This window comes from Myotis nattereri (genome assembly GCF_964212035.1).
Source record: "Myotis nattereri genome assembly, chromosome: 18".
Classification (NCBI taxonomy): Eukaryota; Metazoa; Chordata; class Mammalia; order Chiroptera; family Vespertilionidae; genus Myotis; species Myotis nattereri.
In genome coordinates, this window is record NC_138093.1 from 14,925,087 (window position 1) to 14,951,815 (window position 26,729).

Here is a 26,729-nt window from a genome sequence, read left to right on the forward strand (position 1 = left end):
CAGGGCCTGGGGGAGGATTGGGCTGGGACAGTTAGAAATGGGCGGGAAGCCCAGGCCGAGAGAGAAGACCTGCAGGTGGCTCCTGAATGACCAGCACGTGACCAGAGGAGGGGACCCTAGAGAAGTAGCTGAAGCTGAACTTGACTCTACATCTTTTCTTTTTTTAAGAGATGAAGAGAGAGAGAGAGACAGAAGACAGAGACACAGAGACACAGAGAGAGAGAAACATCAATGATGAGAGAGAATTATTGATCAGCTGCCTCCTGAATGCCCCACGCGGGATCGAGCCCACAGCCCGGGCATGTGTCCTGACTGGGAATCGAACCGTGACCTCCTGGTTCATAGGTTGACGCTCAACCACTGAGCCACGCTGGCCGGGCCTGACCGTACATCTTAGGTCAGGCACTAACCCAAGATGCTACTCACGGAGGCCACGGGCTCTCCGCACGAGCTGGCCAGAGGAGGGGTCTGAGGCCTTCTCCTGCTCAGTACCCACCAGAGCGCGCCCGTGTGAGTGAGGGCACGCCTTTACCAGGCCCCAGGGGCTGGGGAGGGGGCTGAACATCCCTGCTGCCTTTCCTACATCTGAGTCACCTTACAGGAGCTTCTGTGCGGCTCCCGCCCCACCCACGGCTGGGGAATGCATGAGGCATGTTCCCAGTGCGGGGAGCCACGGTGAAACCACCCACACCATCCGCTGGGTCCCAGACGCCACCTGGGACACTCTGAGCCAGAGGACAGGGACCAGGAGGGGTGCTGACCTCTGCCCGTGGGAGATTGCTTCTCGGAGCCCCATCCTCAGCCCCCTCCTCCCCCACCTAAACTAGGAGCTCTGTTCCTTGCCGAGATGCTACACAGGGTGACCTCAGCACCAAGAACCCCACTCTTCTGGCCTGAGCCCTGCTCCCTCTCATCCTTCCCCCCAACAGACCGCACCTGGTGTCACTGTGTCAGCCATGCTCCCTGCTGGGGTGACCACGGCATTTATCACCATCGAAGCCCCATTTACCCCTGATGTTCGCTGCCACTCACCCACCAAGATGGAAGCCCCCACGGGCAAGATTCTTCCATTTCACTTGCTCACCTCTACATCCCCGTGCCCAGGACTGCCCAGGGCAGAGCAGGCCCAGAAATATTAGTTGGAGATTGAATATTTGGGTGAAAGGGGTGAAGAGATGTGTCAGGCAGGTAGGCACTTCCATCCTGAAATTCCAAATGTGTGAAGACTCACGGGACCTGATGGAAATAACAGCTCACTGTGTGGTTACCGCGGCCTGACGCTGCTGCCATTGTTTTATCCTCAGAACAAACCCACAGAGGCCCAGGGAGCTCCAGTCACTGGCCCACTGCCCCGAGCAAGGAGGAGGCGGAGCCAGATCTGAACCCAGGCAACTCAGACCCCAGGTCCGTGCCCTCGCCACCCAGCAAGCCTCACGGCACACGGGATGTCAGTCATTGGAACTGCAGCCCTGCAGGCCCAGCCTTCCAGGGCTCCCTGAACGCCCATCTCGCCTGCTCCCTGACGAGGCCCCAACGGCGTCCCCATTAAACTTGACGTCAGGGCTGGGGTCTGCATCAGAACTGTACGTGTGGCCTGGCCAGGCCTGGTGTGGGGAACAGGCAGGAAATGCTGTGGAGACAAGGAAGCCGAGGCTCCCAAACTAAAACTCACAGTCAGGTTGGCCTGGGGCACTGCTCTGCCGCCCTCTACTCTGTCACTCCCAGCGGAGATGGAACCTGATGGGTGCGGCCCCCACGCAGCGACTAGCAAGGGCATGCGGGTCCGGTGATGTTAGCCAGCACGATGACCAGGACGCCAACCAAGAGGAAATGATCCTGCGTAGGCCCCGGCTCTCCCATTGCGTGATGCCTCAAGGAAGGAAAAAAGGTCATCGGGAGACCAGGCTACCAAAATGTCAGGCCAGACGGGCCGCCCCTCTGGCCACACACATGACTCCAGTTAAAACGATGGTTTCCTTGACAAGGTCTGAGCAGAGAGGAGCTGGTATCCCATGAATGCTCTGCTGCAGGCTTGCTGATAACTTGTTTTCCTGCCCCCCCTTACAACATGGCCAAAGGTCCCCTGGGATTCCGTCAAATGTTGTACTACGTGCTTGCCATGTGCCAGGCACTGTGCTAAGCGTGGGACAGAGACATAGACAAGGTGAGGTCTTTCTGAAGGCGCTGGGTGCTGGCTGCTCCTCAGGTAGTGAAAGTGTCCTCCTGAGACGCTTCCGGACGCAAAGCAAGCACTTAACAGGGGCTTACTGGGTGAATGCTGTGGGCGGATAAATATAGCCTCAGGCTTCCGAGCTCCTCTATCCCGAGACAGAATGAAACCAGAAGGGGTTGTCTCTCCCGCCCCGCCCCCCCTCCGGGGAGCATGAGGGTGGGACAGAAGCTGGCCAGGCACCCACAGCCCAGGCCACTCTAGCCCTGAGGGGCCGCGGCCTCATCCCAGAGCAATGAAGTCAGAACCTCTGCAGGCGAGGCCTGGGCACTGACCTTTCAAAACACGTCAGTGATTCTCATGCGCAGGCCAGAGGTGAGGAGAACTGCTGCTCTAGGGGCAGGAGAGAGAAGCCCAGAGGTTGGGGCCACCATCCGCCATCACAGCCTTGCGAGAAGCTGTTGGCCAGGCAGTCAGGCATGAGCCGCGGAGCCCCGGAATCCTGGAGCCAAAAGGAAACTAAAGAGCTTTCCAATCATGGCCGGTCGACAATCACATCACTGCGGCCTTCTCCAGCTTCGATGAACGGACACCTGTCGCTACGCGTCGCATTCCGAAGGCCCCAGCCCACACCTGCATCTGGGGAGAGACACCTGCCGAAGGCCCCTCATGCCGGCCCCAGGATCCTCCTGGCAGCTGGGGGTCCTGAGCGACCAGGAGCCACCTCACTAACTCGGCCCCACGCTGGTGTGGCAGAGCCCTGCCAGAGGCTGCTCCATGTGCCATCGCCACGAGGGGTCCCCTTACAAGCATCCACTGCTTCCCTCGCCAAGACCATGGCCCCGTATTTCCTCAGCTCGCAGAAGCCTCCATCCTCCTAAATCTTCTGGAATGTTTTAAACAAATCACTGTGCTTTCTGATGGCCTACTTTGAAGTCACTGTATTTTTTCTTATTAAAACCCACCTGACCCCAAACCGATAAAACCACAGGCAGTCGGTTTTGCGCTGCGTGTGCTTGCGGGCCTCTGGCTAGAACTGAAGCAGCACAGGCCTGGACCCCTCTCCCCACATCCTGCCCCCGACACCCGGCAGCCGGCCTCCCAGCGTCTCTGCAGGAGCTGTGGTCGCCCAATGGCAGCGGGCTGGGTAAGTGCCCCTTCGGATGGGGTAACGTGAAATAAGAGCGCCGATTCGATCGCCAGATAGCCACAGGGAACCCTGCGCTGGTTTTAAAGACACAAGGTGAGGCCTACAGACAACCCCCACCCTCCATCTCAGCCTCATCAACGCCTCCAACTGGTCCTCCCTCTTTCTCCCTGCAGCCCCTGCCCCTGTCTGCACCGAGGGCTGCTGCTGGGGCAGAAGCAGCACCTTGGCCTCACCTGTACCTCCCAACCTCCTCGGAGAATTCCGGGGGGTGGGGGGACTCCCTTTCCACTCCCCGCCTGCAGCCTGGAGGCACACCCATCTTCATCCCCACACGGGGCGAAACCATCCCGAGCCCGGCAGTGTCTGGGGCAAGTGAAAATTTTAAGTTGCACCGAAATCCCATCTGATGAGAAAAACAGTCGCCTGGGCGGCCCCACAGACACCTCCGAAGGCTGCCTGGGAGCCTCCCGGATAAAGAACAGCCCTGTCTGTGTTTCCCCTGCCACCTTCCCGGGCTTCCTGGAGCGGCGTTCTGCAGACAGCTTCCCCTTCCTTCGGCTTCCACACCCACGCTCTTGCCAATAAACCTGAGACGCAAGTGCTCCACCCAACACATGGGCCCCGATGGAGGGCCTTCTGGGTGTCTAGCCCAACTCCCCCGGGCCACGGGCAAGGACACCGAGGGCAGAGGGGCTCTGTCCTACCCAAGGCCGCGGGCAGTAGCAGCAAGGGCCCATGCTGCCCTGCCTGCCTCGTCGAGGGCGGGGCCGGGGCTGTTCCCATGTCCCCATTCTGCCTGTTCACCGCCCGATGGACCTGAAAGGGGCGGGACCCTGCCCGATTGCTTCCCAGCCCCTTTGCAAACACTCAGTCCAGGTTTGGGGGACGAGCATCTCTGATACGGCTCATTCAAGGGCAAGTCAGAAATAATAGTTACCTGCTCCCAGTTCTCTGTCTTCTTTTTGCTTAAAAACATAAAAGCTTCAACATAAATAAAGGGAAATGGTCTGGAAAAATAACCAGTTGGCATGGAACAACTGGCATTTCAGAGCTGCATGAGAAGTGGAAATACCGTGTTTTCTTTGTGTGTTTTTTTTTTGTGTTTTTTTTTTCCAGAAACTCGGCACAGCCCGCGTTGTTAACTCCTAGACATTTGGCACAGGCTGTTCAATTGTTTGGATGTGATGGACGATGTTGACAGAAGTGGAGGAGCCCAAACACGGGCTATTAATAGGACAAACCTGGCACTTTTATGTCTCTCTTTCCTTCACTGGCTCTCTGGCACCAAACTGTGCCAACCTGCCTACCTTGTGCTCTGAGGTGCCCTCAGTCCCAGCAACGAGGCACCAGGCGAGCCATGTCTCCTGCCCACGTCCAAGCAAGCTCATCCCTAAGCCCAGACGAAGGCCCAGGCCCCAGGGAGCAGAGCTTCAAGGGGGTCACAGGCCTGACGTTGCCTCCCACCGTCCATCCATCGGTTACCCTCAGCCCAGGGGAGTCGGGAATCTCTCCTTCTCCATGTGTTTGTTGTATCCACTTCCTTCCTCCATGGGCCTGGAGCAGCCCCCATCTCAAGGCAGGAGCTTGTCCACCCAACAGCGCAAATTAGAGCTATTTCATTCTATCTATCTATCTATCTATCTATCTATCTATCTATCTATCTAGCATCTATTATTGATTTCAGAGAGGGAGAGGGAGATAAACACATCAATGATGAGAGAGAATCATTGGTCGGCTGCCTCCTGCACGCCCCCTACTGGGAATCGAGCCCGCAACCCAGGCGTGTGCCCTGACTGGGAATTGAACCGTGACCTCCTGGTTCATAGGTCGACAGTCAACCACTGAGCCACGTCAACCAGACAAGTTAGAGCTATTTCAAGGCAGGAGGACCCCCGTCATCCCCTAAGGGAGGATGCCTCTGGGAATTCTCTCCAGATTCAAACTCTCCATGGATTTCCTGAGGACCTAGGGCATGTCAGACCCTGAGCCTACCCGTTTTCCTATAGGATCTCACTTGAGCCTCACAGCTACGGGTTACTGTCCCCTCTGGCAAACGAGGAAACTGAGGCACAGAGTGATTATGCAGTTTGCTGAGATCCCATAGCTAGTATGTGCAGGAGTCGTCTGATTCCGAGCCCAGGGTCGGAAGCGACCGGGCAACGTCCTGCTGGACCTGAGCCCTGTGCTCCCTGCGGGTGTGGTCCCTGGGCTGCCGCTCCCCTGACGCGGGAGCTACAGGTTCTCGCCCTCTGAGCTGTATTTGTCTCCCCAGACACAGAGCTTCCTGGTCCTGGCCACTGTCCTCTCCCTGCACCGGGGCAGCCACCAGGCCCCAGACCACAGCGGGACTGGGTGGCTTCATCTCCATCTTTCACGTCCATTTGATGAGAGTAGAAACTCTTCCTTCCTCCCAGAGTTCTTGGGAGGAAGACCAGGCAATGAATGTGGAAATGCTCCCCCACCAAGCGTTCCCAGGACCTTGGAAGGGTCTCTGCATGGGGGGGGCCGCGCACCTGGTTTGCCTGGGGGGGTCCAGCTCTGCCTGCTGTCTGGTGTCATTAGGAATCTGAGCAGTAATTATTCATGTCATACTCTCAAAAGTACCCCAGTCAGGCAACGAGTCACATGCTCACCCTCTACACATAGCATCTGCCGACGTGGGTTGAGGGAACTGAGGCCTCTCCCTGCCCTTCTGGCCCCAAGTCTCCCGGCGCCCACACCCCCTTGTCTAGCGGGAGGGGTGGGGCTCCGTGCTCCCAGGCTCATGGACAGGCATCTTTTTGCCGGATCAAAGCGATTACTAGCAGACGCTATTTTTAGCAGGGCAGTGTCGCAGTGCCTGGATTAATTGCAATTATACTTCACTCCTTTAAGGGTTATCCCATCAATTATGGACCATCCCAGCCGTGTGCCTCGCCTGCCTTAATCCTCGGTGGCTTGAATTTCTCAGCACAAAGCAGGCTATAACCACGGAGAAGATCAAATACCACAATATATTGGATACTGAATCATCGTGTCCCGACTGTCGGTTTTGAGTTTTCCTGTTTATGAAGCATTTTCTTGTGCCGTTTCCTATTTGATCCCTTGGGAGCGGGGAGAGCCACTCCCATTTGGCGGATGGAGAAACTGAGGCTCCGTGTAGTTAAGCAACTATCCAAGGTCACTCAGCCAGGGACCCCAATTCTTCTAATACCGTGTTGACAAAACATTGTCTTCTTTATAGGTCGCTAAGTATGACCGGCACAGGAGTCTGACACAGCCCACGGCCAGGCACAGGGGACGGTATCTGAGGAGACTGCAGGCAGGCCTGCCAGTGCAATGCATCATGATGCATGTTTGCCTGCAGACAGTCCTATGCTTTGAACATTTCAAGTGACCTTTCGACAGAACGAAAAAGAAAGAAACCCCAAGAGAGCATGTCCACATCTGGACGTATGTCCATAACATGAAGACCCAGAACCTTCCTTCTTCCGCATTCAGCTGGGAGAGCAGCGGAAGGCACCGCTTGCTAGTGAGGCGATGGCTGGCCTCCCCAGGGCCCCATTTGGGTGTCTCGGTGTTGAGACGGGAGAAGCCAGAGGGACCGTGGTTTCTATTGGGAGGGCCTTTATGTGGACCCCTGCCCCATATCTGCTGGGCCCTGCACTGATCACAGAATGTGGTAAATAGCACCTAGAATTAAGGGGGGGAATCTGAGCCGCCTTTGATTTCCTCATGCCACTGACTAAGCAGACACTTATTTGTTTAGGACCGCGGTCGCCAACCTTTCGGACCTCATGGACCGCCAGGGGTCCGCGGACCACCGGCTGGCGACGGCTGGTTTAGAACCCGTCGTTGGAGCATTTCAATGGAACAGCTGATTTCCTAGGAAACAGAAGCCCCAGGCCGCTCCTCCTCTGGACCCCTCAGCCGGCAGCAGCTCTGGGACCACGCACCAGCGCTGAACAGGTAGCAGAACAAGTCTGCTTCCTCCCACGGCATCGCCACGGCCTCCTGCAGAAGCGGCTCCTGTGCGTCCCAGGCAACCACGGCAGATGACGGCACGCTGGGCTTTGAAAACCCGGTCAGAGCTAAGGAAACCACTGGTGACCCAGAGGCACTGACATCTCTCCACACAGACGCCCCTGCTTCCAGGCAGTGACTCCAAATGAGCTGCCTCCTTTCACTGGGGGCCAGGTAGATGGGGGGTGGGGCCCAGGGGAAGGAATTGTTTCACTGCAGATGCCCCTAGGCCAGGGCTGTGAGCCTGGGGAGCCAGGGGAGCGGCGGCCAAGGGGATGGTGTTCCTGCAGGAGCTACAGGGGGCAGGAGTGCACGGTCCTCCTGGAGGACGCATCCTCTCCTCCAGCCGCCACCAGCTGCTGAGTGTGGGGGGACAGCTGGAGGCATGTGTCAGGCGGCGGAGGTGGATGGACAAGTACAGAACAAAGGGTGTGGGGGCCAAACAGAGAGGCAGCCATGGGTATGGAGATTGTCTGAGCTGAGACAGCTTTGGAGTCTTCTATGGACCCAGCTGCTAGGTCCGGATCTAGAACCCAGAGCCAGAATCGAGCTCCCAGACCCCTGCTCTGGTGCTATGCCATGGGGACTGCACACTGGCTGCTACGAGGCTCCGACGGTGCCGCCTCTACCTAAAGCCTCTCTATGGCTTCTGCGGCCTCTGGGATAAAGGTGGACCCCTAAGCAAGGCACCTGCATGATCTGACCCCTGACCCCTGCCCACTTCTTTTTTTTTTTTTTTATCCACACACGAGGATATTTTTTTTCCATTGATTTTTAGAGAGAACGGAAGGGAGAGGGAGAGACAGAGAGAAACGCCGATGTAAGAGAAATGCAGCTATTGGTTGCCTCCCGCATGCCCCCAACCAGGACCGGGAGCCTGCAACTGAGGTACGTGCCCTTGACCGGAATTGAACCCGGGACCCTTCAGTCCGAAGGCCGACACTCTAACCACTGAGCCAAACCGGCCAGGGCCCCTGCCCACTTCTCCAGTCCCACTCAAACCATGGAGTCCAGCCACAATGAGCTACATCACACCCTCCAACGGGCACGGCACTGACGTCGCTGGGCCTTTGCACATGCTCAGTGGGAAGCCGTGGCCTTCCTCTCTGGGTCTGCCACCTTCCCCGTCAACCTTCAAGACCCAAAGGCGCTCGCACTACTCTCACTGTCACCCCCTCTGTGCTTCCTCCCCCGGGCACGTCAGGCGTCCCGGGAGGACAATGGAGCAGCATGAAGTACCGTGTCTTTGAGGGCGGGAACCAGGCCTTTTTCATCTTTGGGGTTTCCCCACCCCAGCACCCAGCATAGTGCAAAAACCCCATTAATGTTTGCGGAATTAACTAGCAAATTGAGAAGTGAGTGAACCCTGGGTGGCACTGACAGTGCCTGTTCATGTCCCTCGTGGAGCTACTTAACCCGCGGAAGGGCCAGCAGCACCCAGACCACTCCTGACCCTCCCTTTTCTTTCCCATCTCCCCCTTCCCCGAGGGGGTGGGGGGGAAGTGGGGTCACAGCCACCACCAAGAGTCACATGAGGTGGTGTCCCTCCCAGGAGAACAGCAGCGAGACCCAGGGGCCCAGAGCAACGCCTCCAGCGGACCCGGACGCAGGCCACTGCGGGGGATGGCGGAGCAGCCAGGCCGTAACCGAGTTCACTCATCCATGAAATGAGCCTGTCCACAGGCCACCGCGTCTACTAAACGGCAATTAGCAGCCCCTACCAAGCAGGGATGGTCGTGCACACCTCCCCTCACTGCTCCCTGGAAGGGGAGCAGCCGGTCCCCGCAAGACCCCTTGGCGACTAAGCCACGTGACGCTACAGACCACTTGCCTTCCGCATTCTGTTTCCCTGCACACCGTCCGGACAGGCTATTACAGCCGCTGAGAACAGCTGAGCATCACCAGCTAGCAGGGAGGGTAAAGGTGCCTAATGCGGCGAGACTACAGCAGGGACTTGGCCTGGTGGAGGCTAGAGGGGTGACCGAGGGCTGGCCCGAACACGGAGACTGCTCCCCAGGGAGGGTCCCCAGGCTCAGACCCCGGAGGCAGACCTGGCCGGCAGAGCACTGAGCCTTTCCCAGGCGGCCCCCAGCCACCCCCAGAGCATTCCGGGGGCCCTGGCCACCCGTGGGAGTGTTTTGAACGATGAAGTGCAGAGACAAACACAGACGGGACAAGGTGCCGGGAGCCACATACCAGAGCTGCCTCTCCGAGCCGGGCGTGGCCCTCCGCGGGCACCACCAGCTCCTGCAGGAGCAGGGCACAGGGCGGCCTCTGGCAGGGGTGGTCCCGGCTGGGAGGGGCGGCGGGAGACAGGGATTTCAGAGCCCCAGCCTGAGAACCTGGCAGGGAAGGTGCTGGGAATTACCCTTCTCGGTTTGGTTTGTCTATGTGCCTCTTGCAATTTATCTGGTATTTCCTGAAAGGTCACCGGGTGGTGATTTCAATATTGTAAAATTTGTCAAGATGCTCTAAAAGAAATGTACAAATTCCACAGGTTTATGACGGCTTAGAGAGCGTATCTTTTATTAAAAGCATCTATTCTGAGTGCACTGTGGATGGGATTTGGTTAGCGTCCCAAAGGCCTTGTGCTATTAAAAGATTCATTGTGTGTTTTTGGGTGGCGAGAGAAATAGAAGCCAAAGGCATTCTCCGAGATGGAGGAGACCGCGGCGTGTGCAATCACAACATGCTCCGTCGCCGTCCCTCTCCCCACGGCTGGGCGGGAGCTGGGCAAGAAAGATGCCGCTGGAAGCAGGAGGCTCCCACCTCCTGACATCCCACTGCACCCTTCTCACTCCCTCTCACAGCTCCCCATTCGCCAAACTCAGCCGTGGCCGTTCGCAGCGATAGGAGCAGGGCGCCCGCCTGAGGGAGAGGCCTCCCCGGGGACCCCGGGCTCCTGCGAGCCCGCACCTCTCCCTCGGCCCCAGCCAGGATGCTCCGTCTCTCCACCCTCTCCACGCGGCGGAGTCATTTCCGTGCTGTCAGCCCCTGACGCACAGCTTCCTGTCAGGGCAGCCTCTGCCTCAGCCTCTGCCTCAAACGGAGCCAAAGAAGGAGTCCCTCACTCTGTCCCCACCAACACCCTCCCCTGAGCCCCCCCAAATCCGGCCCAGACTGAGTGTACCATGGGCGGCATCCTGGGCCTCTGCCTCCCTGAGGGCTTTGCAGAAACCAACCTCCCAACCCCAAAGCCACCAAGAGGAGCCTCCTGGGAGCCGACCATGGGGTTCCCCTCTCAGAAGCCCCCCTCTAATCCTGAGCTGGCTCCCTGGGGCCCACCCTAGGGCTGGGGGGTGAGGAAGGGGCTCTTGTAGTAAAAGGATGGGCCACTGGCAACCACTGCGGGGTCACGCTCCCACTCCCTCCAGACCCCACAATAAGCGGAGTGAGAGGCGGGAAACAAATAAAAACAATCCTCTCCAGTCGCTGAGTCCTCCCAGTGTCTGCATTGCCCCTCTCCTCCCCTATAAGCCCTATAAGCCCCCAACTTCGCTCTCATTAGTATCACCAGGGGCGGCGGGTTTTTTTGAGAATTTTATGAGTTTGAGTTTAAATGAACCGAACGAATGACATGCTGGGAAGCAAGATCTCCAGGGCTCCTGCACCTGCGGGTCTAAAACTTCTGATCATGAGATCAGAAGGCAGAAGCCGGAAGCCAAACACCAGCACTTTTTTTTTAAAGATCCCAGGTGTCTCCAAAGGGCAGCAAAGCTTGGGAACCACTGAGGTCGGGGTATTTTTACCCCATTTTGCTAATGAGGACAGTGGCACTCAGAGAGGTTAAGTCATTTGCCTGCAGTCACACAGCTTAGGAGCCATGGAGTCCGTCAGCGTTTCAGTTCCCACCTCTGTGGCTCCACCATGCAGCCCCCTCACTCCCAGCTTCCTGCAGAAAGTCAGGGACTGCTCTCCCCCCCACCCCCACTCCCCAGTCAGAGCGACCCAGGGCACTTGTGCTGGTAGGCAGGGATGGAGGGAGTGGGCAGAGCATGTGTGAACCGCCCTGTACGATCTGCTCCTTCCTCGGCTGACAATTCCACTCCCATTCTCTCCGGGAAGAAGCTCTGGCCCAAGAGGATCCTAAGAGGCTGGCCGGGTGTGGAAGAAACACAGCAAGTGTGCCCCTGAGTGGGTGGGTGAGCGCTCACTGTGGGTGCTGCGTGGGGAGGCGATGATCCGCTCCTCATGGGCTGGGCTGTGTGACTTGGGGCAAGTTGCTTCCCCTCTCTGAACCTCTGAACCCGCCCCTTCCAGCCCTGCCCTCCACCATGCAAAGAACCCCCAGGGCTGCTCTGAGGGTGGCCCCATTCTTGGGTCTGGAAGGTGTGAGTGTGGGAACAGCTGTGGTCTGACCCCAGACCTCAGTTCAGGCACCCACAGACTCCTGCTCTCAGGGCGGCCTGGCTGGGCCAGGGAGGCCCATGCACCCGCTGAACATATGGGCCGAGGAGAGCTGCCCCAGGGGCCGCACCCCACAACTGCCCAGCCTGTCCGTCCTGGCCAAGACCCCCTGAGCAGGCCTGGAGCTAAGGTCTGTCAGCCCTCCTCCATCTGCTTCCCCCTCTGCTACCATAAGACTCTCGAGGGAAGGGGCTGGGCTGGAGTCAACAGAGGCAGAGAAGCATCATGGGAAAATGGATTTTGGAGCCAGAAGACCTGGCTAATGACCTGTTTTGCCACTTACTGGCCATGTGACCAACTCAACGTATTCATCTATAAAAGAGAGAAATCGTGACTTCATAAAGTTGTAGTAAACATTGAGATGACCCGTGTAAACAAGGGGCCTAGCACAGGGCCTGACATTTAGGGAGGACCTCAGTAAAGAGCTCAGAGGCTTTCATCTCCACGGTCCCAGCACCTAGAGCGAGCCATGGCCCACAGAGCTAAGCGTTCCTAAGTGCACTGAACTGAGCTGAACCCCAGCCTGTGTGCAGCCTCGACAGTCTGCTCAGCTTTTCCAGAAGCTAAATACCCCTGTGCACCCTCCACCGGGGCTGGTCCCTGCATCTGCCAACTGGAACGTCCCCTTCCCCAAATGGGAAGCTGCCCCATCCAGAGCCTGCTGGAGCAGCCAAGGGCCGCCCCCACCCCCAGACCAGCCCACCTCCACAGCTGCGTCCTGAGCCAACCTGCCCAGGCCTCCAGGCAGCACCCACCAGGGTCAGGCCTCAAGCGCCCTCATCAAATGTCATCCTAAGATTAGCCAGGGCCCGGGAAGGCGGGAGGGAAAGACAGAGGTGGAGCCCGCTTCCCAGCCAGAGGCTAGAACCCTTCAAAGCAACCGTGAGAACTGCCCAGAGAGACACCAGGTCAGGTGAGGCGCCCTCTCCTCCTGCCGCCGTCACTCCGCACCTCCCTGCCCATTAGCCAGAGGAAACGGCACTTGGCCATCGTTACCATCCCAGACGGCGCTTAACAAAGCCCACCATCGCGGTGAGATGGACAGTGGAGAAATAATGACCCAGGAGGCCTCTCAGGAAAAGCTGCTACACAAGGAGGGGCGGCTGGGAGATTGAATGAAGCCAGTTCCCCGTGAGAGGCGAGCACAGGGTGCCGTGCCCCTGCCTGGGCAACGCAGGGCCAGCAGGGAAAGGCTGAGGGTGGACCCCTCAGGACCAGCAGAGGGTGGGGAAGGAGGAGGGAATGGGTGTCCCCATTACACAGATCTGGGCAGGCATCCTCATCCCCGCGCCTTTCCTTCCCAACCCCCCTCCAGCCCCCTCATTATGCAAATGAAGGGACTACACAGATTTGCATAATTCATGCATTATTAGTATGTGCTCTTGGCAGGCTTTTAGACTACATAAAGCAATTTTGCTATCTTTAACGGAGAATAGGAGTCAATGGGAGAGATTTTCTGTTCTTTTCTCATTAAACACAAAAACAGTCTAAATCTCAAGTTGAGGAGAGGGTCATTCAAGAAACACAGGGGCCCTAGCTGGTGTGGCTCAGTGGATAGAGCATCAGCCTGTGGACTGACACATGCCCAGGTTGTGGGCTCGATCCCTAGTAGGGGGCCTGCAGGAGGCAGCCAATCAATGACTCTCATCATTGATGTGTCTGTCTCTCTCTTCCTCTCCCTTCCTCTCTGAAATCAATTTTTTTTAAAAAAGAAAAAGAAACAAAAGGACTTCCAATCAGACACTTTGGCTAAGAGAATATAAAGGGCCCGGGTGCCGGACACTGTGTGGTCACACATCGCGTCAGCTGTGCCTTTTGCACGCTCAGACCATGGGGTGGTCTGGGCCTCAGGGAGACAAAGAAAGGGGAGACAGCGGGCATTACGTTTAGGTCATGGGGGTCCCGAGTGAGTCGGTACCAGCGAAATGCCCCACTCCGTGCTTGCGTCACTTTTCTGTCTTTTACAAAGTGCTTTCGCTCCGCTCTCTTACTCCGTCCCCACAGCGAGCCTATCGGTGGGAAAAGCAACAGTTTTACCCCCACTTTAGAGAGCAGGAAACGGGTCCCAGAGAGGCACAAGCCCCTCACCTGAGATCAAACACAGGCTCTCCTTATTCTTTCCATACCCCGGGGATGGCCAATGCCCGGCCACGCCTCCACCCTGCCCTGCCCAGGACAGACATCACAAGCCAATCACAGAGCGCCTCCCTCCACGCTCAGAGTGACCTCAGAATCCTTCTCCACGCAGCCCTCCCAGCAGCTCCGACCAGCTGTCCAGAATGGGCACCCAGATAAAACCGGTTTGCTGTTCCTGCGCCACATCCTGCCAGCTTTTCACCGTCCAGCCAACACTGGCGGGGCCAGGAGTTTCTGGGAAGTGCCTCTGAGCTAAGCGTGGCTGCAGGAGCCACACATCAGCCCACCCACTGGCCCCAAATGGGCTCCAAATAGAACCAGACACACCTGCTTCTGGGAGCAGATCCCAAAGAGCCCCCCACTCCCCTCAGCCCCAAAGGTCTCTGCTCTCCACACTGCAGGGCCCCACCACTGAGGCCCACCTTCACCAGACCAAGTCCACGTCCGACAGAGCGGGGCCCCTGGCGTGTGCTGCAGACCCAGGCCTGCTGCTACCTGGCAAGGAGCCCGCCAAGGGCTTCAGGAAGAAAAGGGGCCAAACACCACCAGCCCCCCATCCCACACTGCCCTGGGCCCATTGCCCCCCCAGCCCCAGGGCCACTCTCCTCCCTCTGCACCCACTCAGCCATCCAGTCTAGAGAGAGGTGCTCCCACAGCCTTTCCACATAGACCCATTCCACAACCCTGCCAGGAAACCTTTTAAATCACGGTAACAAAGCCCTAAGATGCTCATGGCGACCTCATGCACATCCTTGTACGCACGGTGGAGAAGTGTGACCCCCGCAGATCACCGCCTTCCCCAGCCCCTCCCAGCTCCTGAGTCCCAGGGCAGCCCTGGCTCCGTTTCCCCAGTTGACGAGGAGCAGGGTGGCACTGCGCCCACACCAGCTGGCACCAGCGCCTGGCTGTGGGGGGCTTTCCTTCTGGAACTCACAGGGCTCGGCGCTGGCCTCCTGCCGAGCCTGAGGGAGATGGACCACACCAACCTCTTCCTGCCCACGTCCGAAGGGCCTGGACCGTGCCCCCCAGCCCACGCTCCCAGCCATCACCTCCACTGCCTGCATCTGCTCACACCACCCCATGCACCCACTTCCCAGGCGGTCTCCTGGGCCCATCACGCTCCACTGCAGTCACAACGGCTCCCACTCGGGTCGCCTCTGCTTCCTCTCAGGGCCCAGTGCACTGCCCTCCTGGCTCTTTTCCAGATGACATTGGACAGGGCCACACAGGGGGCAGGGCCACGCCAGGGGCAGGGCCACGTCAGGGGCAGCGCCACACCAGGGGCAGGGCCACACCAAAGGCAGGGCCACGCCAAAGGCAGGGCCACGCCAGGGGCAGGGCCACGCCAGGGGCAGGGCCACGCCAAAGGCAGGGCCACGCCAAAGGCAGGGCCACGCCAAAGGCAGGGCCACGCCAGGGGCAGGGCCACACCAGGGGCAGGGCCACACCAGGGGCAGGGCCATGCCAAAGACAGGGCCATGCCAAAGGCAGCACCACACCAAAGACAGGGCCACACCAAAGACAGGGCCACACCAAAGACAGGGCCATGCCAAAGGCAGCGCCACACCAAAGACAGGGCCACACCAAAGACAGGGCCACGCCAAAGGCAGGGCCACGCCAGGGGCAAGGGCCACGCCAGTGGCAAGGTGGGGCGGGGGGTGCATCTATCCCAAGCGGAGGAGGGTTTTACCACTGGCTTATTCATAAGAGCCAGTGAACCGTGATAACGAAACGCAGACCACCGTTTAGTCGGTTTTACTTATTTTCACCCTCTCCAGACAGCGTCTCCCCTCAGTGTGCCCACGGGGGCAGACCACTGCCCGCCCTGCCTGGGAGCCCCTGCTTCCCCTGCAGCCAGTTCCCACGCTGTGGCTGGGCCAGGCTCGGGAGAGGAGGGAGCAACGGGATGCAGGACGTGCGGCCAGGGCAGAGCGCGGCCCGAAGCACCACGTCTCCGCACGACCACAGCTGGGCAAGCGCAGGCCTCGGACGGCCCTGAGGGCGATTGGCTCTCACTGCCCTAAACCAAGTCCTCACACGCCCTCCATCCGTCTACCAGGGGTGGGCAAACTTTTTGACTCGAGGGCCACAATGGGTTCTTAAACTGGACCGGAGGGCCGGAACAAAAGCATGGATGGAGTGTTTGTGTGAACTCATATAAATTCAAAGTAAACATCATTCCATAAAAGGGTACGGTGGGTTTTTTTTTAGTTTTATTCATTTCAAATGGGCCGGATCCGGCCCGCGGGCCATAGTTTGCCCACGGCTGGTCTAGACCCATCGCCCTGTTGTGAGAGCCCACACCTCTGAGGGGGCAAGGGGTGGAGCCAGGGCGACATCAGGAGCCGGATCCCACCTCCAGGGCCCTGTCCCCTCGGGAGCCTGCGCTGGGCCAGGTCCCGGCCAGAGCCCTGGGCACACATCGGCCAGGCTCCAGGAGGGAGGCCGCCAAGGACCAGGGCTGGGCTGGTCATGCTGACCAAGTCCTGAGCACCACCCTGGCGTGGCCTGTGTTTTGAGACGTTCACTCCCTTAGCGAGTGAGGATTGCTCACGTGCTCCGCACACACAGAAGACCCCAGCACCGCCCGGGGCCTCAGACAGCCTCCTGGGACGCCCCGAGCTCCTCAAATCTAGGCCAAGCTCCCCACCTCGACCGTTTCCCAGGTCTCCACCTCCTCTAAAGGCGGCACCCCGCCCCGCATGGCCAGTCTGCCTCATGTCTTGTCAGTTAAAAGTAGGGGCCAGCCCTGGCCGGGGGCACAGTTGGTTGGACAGTCATCCGTACATCAAAGACTGCGGGTTCGGTTCTCGGGCGGGCACGCACCTAGGTTGCGGGGTTTGATCCCTGACTGGGGTGCGTGCAGGCAGCACCTCTCCACGTTTCTCTCTCTCCCTTCCTCCCTCTCTGGAAGTCAATTTTAAAAACTGAGAGAAGATAGTGGCCATTCGTTGAGCTAAGAACATGACACCGTGTTCTTATTCAATCCTCTCTCACAACCACTCGGTGAGCTAAGCACCATGACCCCATCTCACACACGCAGAGACCGGGGTCTGGGAGCCCAGGCAGCTTGCCCGGCTGCACAGCCTGTCGCAGCAGAGCTGTGCTGCGAGCCCAAGCATCGCTGGCTCCCACCCGCTGCTGCCGCCCCTCCCAGATCTTTGGAAACGAGCAGGAAGAGGGTGTATTCCATCTCCCGCAGGCCTGGCAGGAGGCCAGCGCTGAGCCCCGTGGGTTCCAGAAGGAAAGCCCCCCGCCAGGGCGGCTGGTGCGGGCGCTGTGCCACCCGCTCTCGGGGACTGGCAGGCCGCGTGGGCGCTCACAGCCCCCCCATCCTCCCAGCAAGGGCTGCTTTGAGGGTTTCTTTCCAGCTGAACAGTAAGGGGATGAGGCCGTGCACTCGCTTTGACCTTCACACACAGCCTAGCTATCCAGGGCAGAGATGTGCAAGACCCACACATCACCTGCTTCCCGGGGCCCCAGCTGCCCCCACGGCTTCCCTCCCCGTTGCGTCCAGCCTGGCCAAGCCTTCCCTGCTCTGGAGCCACTGCAGGAACCTCCCGCCCAGCCCCCCTGCCCCGAGCGCCTCCTGTGAGAATCCATCCTCCGCAGCGACCTGGCCCCACAGCAGCGCTGCCCAGACCCAGAAATACGAAGTCCTTGGCCTGTGAGCAAAGCCCGGTGAGCGGCGGCCCTGTCGATGCCAGCTTTTCCTCCAGCACTTCCAGGAAACCCTCGCTCCCCTGTCCCTCCCTGGGAACGCCTGGCACCCTCCGGCCTTGGGCCTGTGCCCAGACTGTCCCTTCAGCCTGGAGTCCTTCCCTTTTGCCTCATGAAACCCCGCCTTCCATGAGGCCCAGCTCAACCCCGGCTCCTCTCCGAAGGCTCTGGACCTGAAGGTCACAGAGGTGCCCTTCGTGTGACGCTGCCCCTCGTCAGCGCTGGTCGCGCTCGCCTCGCCGCAAGTGGTGGCAGCCCGCCACCCCCTCTGCCAGGTATTGCCCATCCCTGTGCCCTCCCATCATGTCCAAGGCCAGCACCTGGCACAGAACGGGTGTGGGTGAAGGTTTGCCTGTAGCGTGTCCTTGGCGCTTCAGCACATGGGTGAGACCTCCCTGACAGCTAGTCTTGAGCTCAGAACAACAATGTGCTCCCTGAGGTGGCCACGGGGAGCCCCTCACCCGAAAAGGACCCCAGCGAGGCCCAGGCTGACCGCCCAGCCGTCTCTCCCTGCGGGGAAACCTGCCCCGCACCCAGCTGTCTCCCACTCGCACGGCACAGAAATAATAACCCTCGTTTCCTGCAAATTCCATCTTCCCCAGTGGAGACGTTCGCTCCAGGGGGTCCAGGGAACACAAAACCAGGGGAGGATGGAGAGGCCGGGGAACAGGCATGTGGCCTCACAGGGTCTCCCTCCCCCACAGTCACCTTGCAGCGCCCGGCAGAACGCACCCTCGCAGCCTCTCGTGGACAGCACAGCACAGCTGACAAGCATCCTCCCCACGCGGCTCCCGCTCCGTGTGCACCAACGCCCGCCTCTGGGGAGCCACCCCTGTCCCATATGCAGGTGACACCGCCAGGAGGAAAGATGCAGAGACTAGAAGCAAGGGAGCACCCCCCTGAGGCAGGACTTGAACGCAGGTCTCCTGACCCCGGCCCGAGCCCTGGACGCGCACACAGGGCTGCCTCTGCGCTGAGGGTGGGGGAGGAAGGGATTAGGACGCACATCGAAGCTGATAACCAGCCTCGCTGTGTTCTTGTTTGTCCTCAGCAGGAGCCAGTGACAATGAGTCATCGAAAGCAGGGTTTCCCAAGTTCAGTGCTAACGGCACTCGGGCGGGTAATTCCTTGCTGTGGGGACTGTCCTGTGAGCAGAGTGTTCAGTAGCACCTGGAAACCGCCCATACCCGCTACCTGGTAATGAACTTCCAAACCCCCAGCCTCACTGCAGGTGACTTTGGTGCCGTGCTTAGCAGCCCGCTCAGCAGGCCCGGCCCAGGCTTGGTCCTCAGGGCCTCCCTCCCAGAGGCTGGGCCGACCCCTGCCCAGCCCCTACCCACCGGACGCCTGGAACAGCCTTCCCCGAGCTGTGGCAGCCAAACACGTCTGCAGACATTGCTAACCGTCTCCCTGGGATCAAGATCACCCCAACCGCAGCCCCCGATCAAAAGCACAGTTAGATTCCCAGGTCTCATGAAAAGTGGGGCGCCCTCCTACTTCCCCTCCGTCCTTCTTTCTCTCCTACTGATGCCGCTCACAGGCACCCTCACCCCAATGCAGCTCAGACGCTGCCTCTGCACCGGCTCCTCCACTCGCGGGCAGAACCGCCGCCCACAGGCATCCCCTGCCTTCGCCGCGGGAGGGGCAGGGAAGCAGTATTTGAGCTGAGGTTCACATGAACATCACTTCACAAAAGTCCCGCAAGGCAGGCACCATCACCCCCGCTCAGCAGATGGGCACATGGACTCAAAGATGAGGTCACGGAGTCCCACAGCCAATCAGGCGCAGGGTCCGGATCTGGAGCCAAGTCAGAAGGCCCAGGCTGCCCAAACAGGTGACCTTGATCCTCACTCTCCAGGCCCAGGTCCTAGCACCGCACACCGAGAGGGAGGAGACCTTCAAGGCCATACCTGCACCCTTGCCCCACTCTCCTCCGGCCACAGAGGAAACAGGTGCAGTGGCTCCCTGGATGGTCCCTGACAGCCCTGGCCTGGTGACCCGGAGGAGGGGGATCCCGGGGGGCTGGCCCTCTCCTGCTCCCCACTGTGAAGCTTGGAGAAGGTCTCTGCATCCTCTCCAGGCTGCAGCAATCACCCCTCTGCCCCCCATACCCCCGCGGAGTTGGCGAGCTGGAAAACACAATGCCGTCTTCTAGTTTTGCATTGTTTCAGTAACTTCCCAGACAATCAACCAGGGTACCAGCCTTGCTCGGGGAGCTTCTGACCCCGTGTAACTCTTTCTAGTCACCAAGCTGCTCCGAGGTGGGCCCAGAGCAGGCAGATGGGACCGTGAGATGTGAACTGACCCAGGAAGACCCTAAGGATCTCCTGTGACCTTTGGAGAGGGGGCACCTTTGGTGCTGGAAACACAGAGAACTTATTAGGATACTTTTTTTAAACGTAGCCAGCTATGCCACGGACTCTGGACAGGGAGGGGAGCCATCCGGGGCCCAGGCAGAAACTTCCCATGCCCGGGCCTTTGACCTGCCATGATCTCTGGGGCATGAGCTACCCACAATGCATTGAAACTGACACCCCTCACACGCGGCGAGTCCGACCTTAAACTCCCATCTTCTCCCCAAAACGGCTCCTCGCACAGTCTTCTCCAGCCCAGTGAACTCCATCCTTACATTTGCTTGGGCCAAGGCCTCATCCTTGACTTCCCCTTCCCCTCCCCCTTCCCCGCCCCCACCACCACCACATCCCAGGTCCAGTTCATCAGGAAGGCCTTCCTTCGGACTATCCCAAGGACCAGCCACCTCGCACCCTCTCACTGCTCCCAGCCGTCAGCTTTGTGAATTCCAAATGCAGACCCGGTATTTCCAATGGAGACTTACTCTCCAACTTTGCTGGAAGGCACACACCGGACTACGGAGGCACAGTATGAGAAACAAGGCAAACGATCTCAGGAATGTTTTACCTGGGCTCGAGGTTGAAATGGTAATGTTTGTACTCGTTTGGATTAAATAAAAAACATGAACATTAATTCCGCATTTCTCTTTTTGCTTCTTTCATTACTACGGGACAATTTAAAATTCCAGGTGCAGCCCTGGCTGGTGTAGCTCGGTTGGGTGGGCGTCGTCCTGTGCACCTAAAGGTTGCTGGTTGGATTCCTAGTCGGGGTGCAACCCCAGACGGTGGGCTTGACCCCCAGTAGGGGGCTTGCAGGAGGCAGCCAATTGATGTTAGCTCTCACACGAATGTTTCTCTCTCTCTCTCTCTCTCTCTCTCTCTCTCTCTTTCTCCCTTTCTCTTCCTCTCTCTCTAAAAAAATCAATTAAAAATCTTCAAAAAAACAAAATTCCAGATGCAACTCACATTCCATTTCTATTGCCCAGAGCTGACCAGACCTTGCCAGACATAGTCCCCCCACAAAAATCTTTCCTCAAATATCACCTCAGTGAGGCCTTCCCTGGACACATTTTAAATCACTGCCCTCCTATCCAGGTTTTATTTTTCATCACAGCATTGATCACCATCTAACAACATATAATTAACGCACATAGTTCACTGTCAGCTCTACCTGCTAAAATGTAAGCTCCCGGAGGCCCCGGATTTCTATCTTTTGTGGGGTTTTGTTCTGCTGTGTCTGCGGTGCCTAGAACAGTCCTCACACATAATGGGCGCTCGATCACTATTAGTTGAATGAACAAAGTTATCTATCTGTTTCCTGCCTGGGCTCCCCGCATGGCTGGAAATTTCTCAAGAGCAGTGCCCGGCACACAGGAGGTGTTTGCTAGGTGGCTGCTGAGTGGCAGGCTGACCGGCCACCGGGGTTGCTGGGGAAATAGAGGCCGCTTAGCTGAGTCATCCTACGGAAGGCAAAGGCAACCACCAGGGTCCTTGGATTGTCACTGTGTCTCCTCCCCCGCTCCCCTGGCTCCTCTCTCCCCAGCCCCAGGAAAGCTACCCCACAGCGGCGGGTACTTCGGGGGAAGGTACATTTCCTTTCCTTCCCATCAATTTTTATTCTCCCAGTGAGAGGACAAACCTGTTTCCCATCCGCCAGAAGGCCCTGAGCCACACTCCTTACATTAGAGTAATTAACTCCCCGCTGATAGGAGGGTTCAGGAGCAGACAGGCCTCATGCCAAGGGCTGGCCTGCAGGGAGGAGGCAGCCAAGCAGGCAGGGATGCTGGCCAGAGGAGCCATTTCTTTCTCTCTCTCTCTCTCTCTCTCTCTCTCGTCTCTCCTGTCTCCTGATAGTGAGAAATCCCCTTAGCCACACACAGAGCATCTTTTCAGGTTTCGCTCACCTCCCCCAGCCCACCGCTCTGAAATGCCCCCAACGAACAGCAAAGCGCAGTTCAGCGTGCCTGTCACAGCTTTCTTCCCGTCACTCCTGAATTCCAGCCGATCCTCTCGACCCCCCTGCAAGACGGCCAGTGGAGGAATCACCATCATCCTCAACCTCACTTGTTCCCATTTTCCAGATGACAAAACAGGGGCCCAGACACCGAGGTTCCCCACTCCTAGCCCACGGCCATTCTCTTCACCACGATCTTCCTGGTGCTCAACATGAGCCCCAAACTATGTCCATGTTTGACATACAGTGGTGTCTCATTTAACCCTACAACTGCCCCCCAGAGAGAGGTAGGATTTACCCGCCCCCTGCCCCCCAAGAAAACAGAATCAAAGTGTTGAAGCAACTTGTCCAAAGCCACACAGGCAGCAAGCCTAGATCTGTTGTTAAGGCCGGTTCTCCTAACACCGGCTCTACTGCGCGTGTGTAAGAGGCAGGGGCTGGGAGACAGACCCGAGGGACGAGGAAAGAAGTGAAGGTGAGATGGACCGGCTAGAATCAAGGGCAGGGACAGGCAGAGGAAGGGGAGACCGTCTCAGGTATGTGGGCTGAACCCAGGCCCTGTGCCCGTGGTTCCGTCTCCTATAAAACGCATCATGCCCGTCGTTCTTGTTCAACACCTGCCTCCCCATCCGCCCGTGGGCACCATGTCCTGCTCAGTGTTGAACCCCAGAGCCAACCAGAACACCTGTTGGGAAACAGAGGTGGGTTGGGGGTAGAGGGGGGCCGGGGGGGTCCTGGGAGAGACATGGAAAGGAACCAACAGCGGAGAGGGGGACAGTAAGGCACTGGAGTTGGCATGAAACTAGACTGGGGGCAGAAATGCGGCCATATGGGCCCCAGAGACGCCTGCTGGCCAGACCAGCAAACAGATGGTCAGGGAGCTCAATCTAGCCTTCCAGGCGTGGAGTTTACAGTCAGACAATGAGAAAATTAACCGAAGCCCTTGTTAACCAAGCCCTTTTCCAGGAGTTCAGCGCTGAGTCCTGTCTCCTTTGCTCTTCACAACACAGTCCCCATGAGGGTGAAACCACCATCCTAGTCGCAGACCTGGAGACTGAGGCTCCCAGAGCTCAGCGTCCTCTCTTCTAACTCTCCTTGCGCGGCCAGGAGGCCACACACCTGGGACACGGACACCAAAGCGCACGCCGCTGGCTGCTCGGCTGACCCCGCAGAGCCCTCGGGAGCCCAGCCTCAGCCCCAGGGCCAGGTCCTCCCTGTCACCGTACCCAGGACTCCTGGAGGGTCAACCCTCTGTGTCTAAACTGACGGTCTCCCCCCTCCCTCCAGGGCTCGAATCATCTAGGGAGGCCAGTGAGGCTGGCAGGCAGCGAGGGTGGCACAGTAAGGGGCCAGGGCGGGAGGGGGCCAAGGTGGAGAAAGCAAGAACAGCCTTTTGGCTCGAAAGAGCCCAGGTCAGGAGGTGATCTGCAAAAGCATGCCTGTCGCACAGGGCGTGGGGCTTTGGGGATGTGCCTGGGTTCGAATCCCAACTCTGCCATTTCCTGAGGCAAGTGGAAAGGAGCAAGTGGAAGGGAGATTGTTGTGAGAGTTGAGATGAGATGTGTGAACGCGCACAGTAGGCCCTTATTAAATGTCGTGTTCTTCCCCTCCCCTAACATCCCTCTTTTCAGTCCTGAATAAGGCTTGGAGTTGCCTGGGGTCATTTTTATGGAAAGGGAAAGACGTTCCGTGGTCTGAGCGCGGCACAGTCTCTGAGCGGCTGATGGCAGAGTTATAGACGATCCCATCTACCCACGAGGAAACCCTCATAACCAACCTCCATCCTGGGCTCGCTCTTGGCTCAAATCCACTTCATGCCAATCTTCCCATCGCTGGCACACAGGGTGGGCCCAGTCTGGCATCTGATGCCAAAATGCCCTCCCCCTGGCCCAGCACCTTTACTCCCCCCGGATCAGGGCAATGCCAGGTCCAGCCTGGAGCAGGGGCCAGGGGAGCATGGGTCCCTCTATGGGGGATTTCATATGACCCCGTGGCCACTGAGCTAGCAAACAGCCACCAAGGCCACACCTGCCAGGGGCCAGCATGGACCAGAGAGCCCTGGGGCTGTCGGCACTGGGTGAATCCTCCACCTCCCCCCTCAGCAAAAGGAGTTAGGAACCTCCTTTTCCAATAAAAAGGGCCACACAGCTCAGTAGTGCGCAGCTGGGACTTGAACCCAGGTCTGTGCTGAAAGCCGGAGCTCTTTAAGGAAGGGTGGGTGGAGAGCAAACATATTGCTGAGGACAGGCCCTTGGAGCTGGCTTGATCCTCAAGGGCTCAGACCTTTGCCTTCCTGGGAGGTAGGATGGGGCCTGACGCAGAGCGGGTGCTCAGTGGGAAGTCCTAGATGCCAGCTGCACCCTTGCCACTCACAATGCTGAGTGGCTTTGGACACGTCACCTAACCTCTCTGGGCCTTGGGGTTCTATACGCGGAGGATGGCTCCTACCCTGCCTTCCTCAGAGCTGGGAGGCGTATACAGGGGCCTGCCCACCCAGCTGGCACAACTGGTGGGCCTGTCCTGTTTGGCCATTCAGGAGGGTCTGGTGCCACCCTGGGCCAGCTATGCCCCCAGCGGCCCCCAGAGGAGGCCTCCTCTGGATCATCCCACCAGCGCCATCCAGCTCTGAGCCCCTCCCAAGGCAGCGTAAGAACCCAGAGCAGCTCGCTCACTCCCAGCCCTCGCCTCGGAGGCAGGTACCGTCACCTGTCGGCGGTGCTGGGCACTCCCACATGTGGGAGCTATTCGGGGACGCGCTGAGCAAGCCAACATCCTATCCAGTGGGAGCCAGGAAAGAGAGAAAATGGCTAGGCCCCAATTTGTTAGATCAGAAATCTCCTTAAAAAAGAAGAAAAGGCTCTGCAAAAGTCCTTGCGGAGGAGCCTTGTGAGGGTGCAGGCAGGTGCCAGCTCTGCCAAGGTGCAGGGACAAAGTGCCGTTTGGTGGCAGTCTGGACTATGCCAGCCACCGGGCTGGCCACTTGCCCAACCACTATCCGTTTCATTCTCACCAGACTGGTGAACGCCGCTATCTCCGTGCACAAATGGGGAAACTGAGGCTCGGAGAGTTTGAGACGGTGACCTTGAGGCCACCCGGCATCAAGAGGGAGGGCCAGGATTAGCCCCAGGGCAGTCTCTCCCTCCGGCAGATCGCCTGCCTCAAGCAAAACACCGAACCACAGCTCCCGCAGGCACAGCCGGCTCAGCCCCTGAGGGAGTGTCCTGGGAGGCAGCCTCCCGTCCATTCGACACTGAGCACCGTGCCTGTCCTTTAAGAACGATGCCCAGCAAGCCGGCTCAGAAATCACAGATGCCAATCTGCATATTATTTCACACATCATTTGCATGTTGTTCATTAGTGTCACCCGGGCTCTACTGAGAATACAGCTCTGGTTACCTTGCGGCCAGGTCTTGGGCAAAAGAAAATAAATGGCCTCCACGCCAGGCCAGCCCTGATCCCCTGGCACGCCCCTCTCCCACCCACGGCTCGTCGTGCCCCTTAGCGCCCCGTGGGAGGGTGACCACCTGCCGAAGGATGGAGAGAACCTGGATTCACACCCCCCACAGCCTTTGGCATTCAAGAAGGTGCCCTTTGTCCTAACCGGTTTGGCTCAGTGGATAGAGTGTCAGCCTGCCGACTCAAGGGTCCCAGGTTCGATTCCGGTCAAGGGCATGTACCTTGGTTGCAGGCACATCCCCAGTAGGGAGTGTGCAGGAGGCAGCTGATCGATGTTTCTCTCTCATCAATGTTTCTAACTCTCTATCCCTCTCCCTTCCTCTCTGTAAAAAATCAATAAAATATATTTTTTAAAAAGGTGCCCTTTGGCAAGCCTTGAAGGGAACGTGTTCTCCTGAAGACACAGGAAAAGTCCTGGCATTTCTTGTCCTCCCTGGCCTGTCCCGGGACATCTTCCTGGTGGCCCCGCCCCATTGTCCTGGGATCCCAGCCTCTCTGCCTGGTCCTCACATGTCCCCTGACTGTCCTCAAGGTCTCGCTGCCTCTGGCCTGGCTTCACGGGATTATTTCTGTTCTCCTTCCACCTGTCCCAGTCCCATGTCCACACCCAATGAGCTGTGCCCAGGCCATAGATCACTGGCTCCGAGTGTAGAATAACTGGGTCCCATGAGGTAAGGAGGCTCCAGAAGCCCAGGCCAGACAGCCCTGCCCTCCAAAGCACAGCCTGTCTCCCTCTCAATGTGCTGAGTCACCCACAGGCCCCACCCGGAAACACGACCGGGTGCCTTGCCCAGGTGAGGCCACTGGATATTATGAGAAAGGGGGCATGTAACACATGTGCGTCCTCTTCCAGAGCCCCTTCTGACCACCTGAGTGGAGGGCTGGCCTGTGCATGCGTGCCCTCTGTGGTCCCCGGGGTGGCTGGGGGGGAGGGGGGGCGTCTTCTAAGCACTGGTCCCATAAAAGCAACAGCTGGCAGACCTCAAGAGTCACTGTGTACCCAGCCAGCTCTGGACTGGGTGCTGTGCCATAGGCAGGGGCTGTGATTCTCTCTGAACATCTGGGAAATGGGCTTCAAATTCAGTCCACTCCCTGAGGACCCACCACTGGTATGCAACCGAGGCCAGATTTGAACCCAGAGCCCAAGTCCTCAACCACACGGCAGCTGGCTGCGCCAACTAAGATGACCAATTACAGAAGAACAGAAGCAGGTCTCCAGGGCCTGAGGGTGCAGAACTCTGAGCCCCCAACAATTACGGATGACAACTAACTACAAAATCACCCCGTGCCCTCGCCCTGGGCAGAGTGGCTTGCTCCCTGCTCAGAACCTCCTAGGATGACACCCCCGTCCCCCAGCAATAACCTTCCCAGGCTCCTCCTCCC

At 58.5% G+C, this 26,729-nt stretch overlaps 1 protein-coding gene across 4 annotated transcripts in view; it reads right to left on the reverse strand.

Moving 5' to 3' along the window:
• The window catches only part of KCNN3 (potassium calcium-activated channel subfamily N member 3), a 135,366-nt gene that overhangs the window by 101,944 nt on the left and 6,693 nt on the right, over positions 1-26,729 (reverse strand). The window contains exon 1 of one of the 4 annotated variants that reach the window (XM_081112920.1): positions 18,294-18,548. The exons of 2 other annotated variants lie outside the window; for them this stretch is intronic. Coding sequence is in view for 1 of the 2 variants with exons in the window: in XM_081112919.1 (XP_080969045.1) it covers positions 14,915-14,980 (66 nt within the window). In the remaining variant the exon portion in view is untranslated. Of the gene's footprint in view, positions 1-14,914; positions 15,041-18,293; positions 18,549-26,729 lie in introns of those variants that run through there. One more of the 4 variants, XM_081112919.1, reaches the window with a different exon arrangement.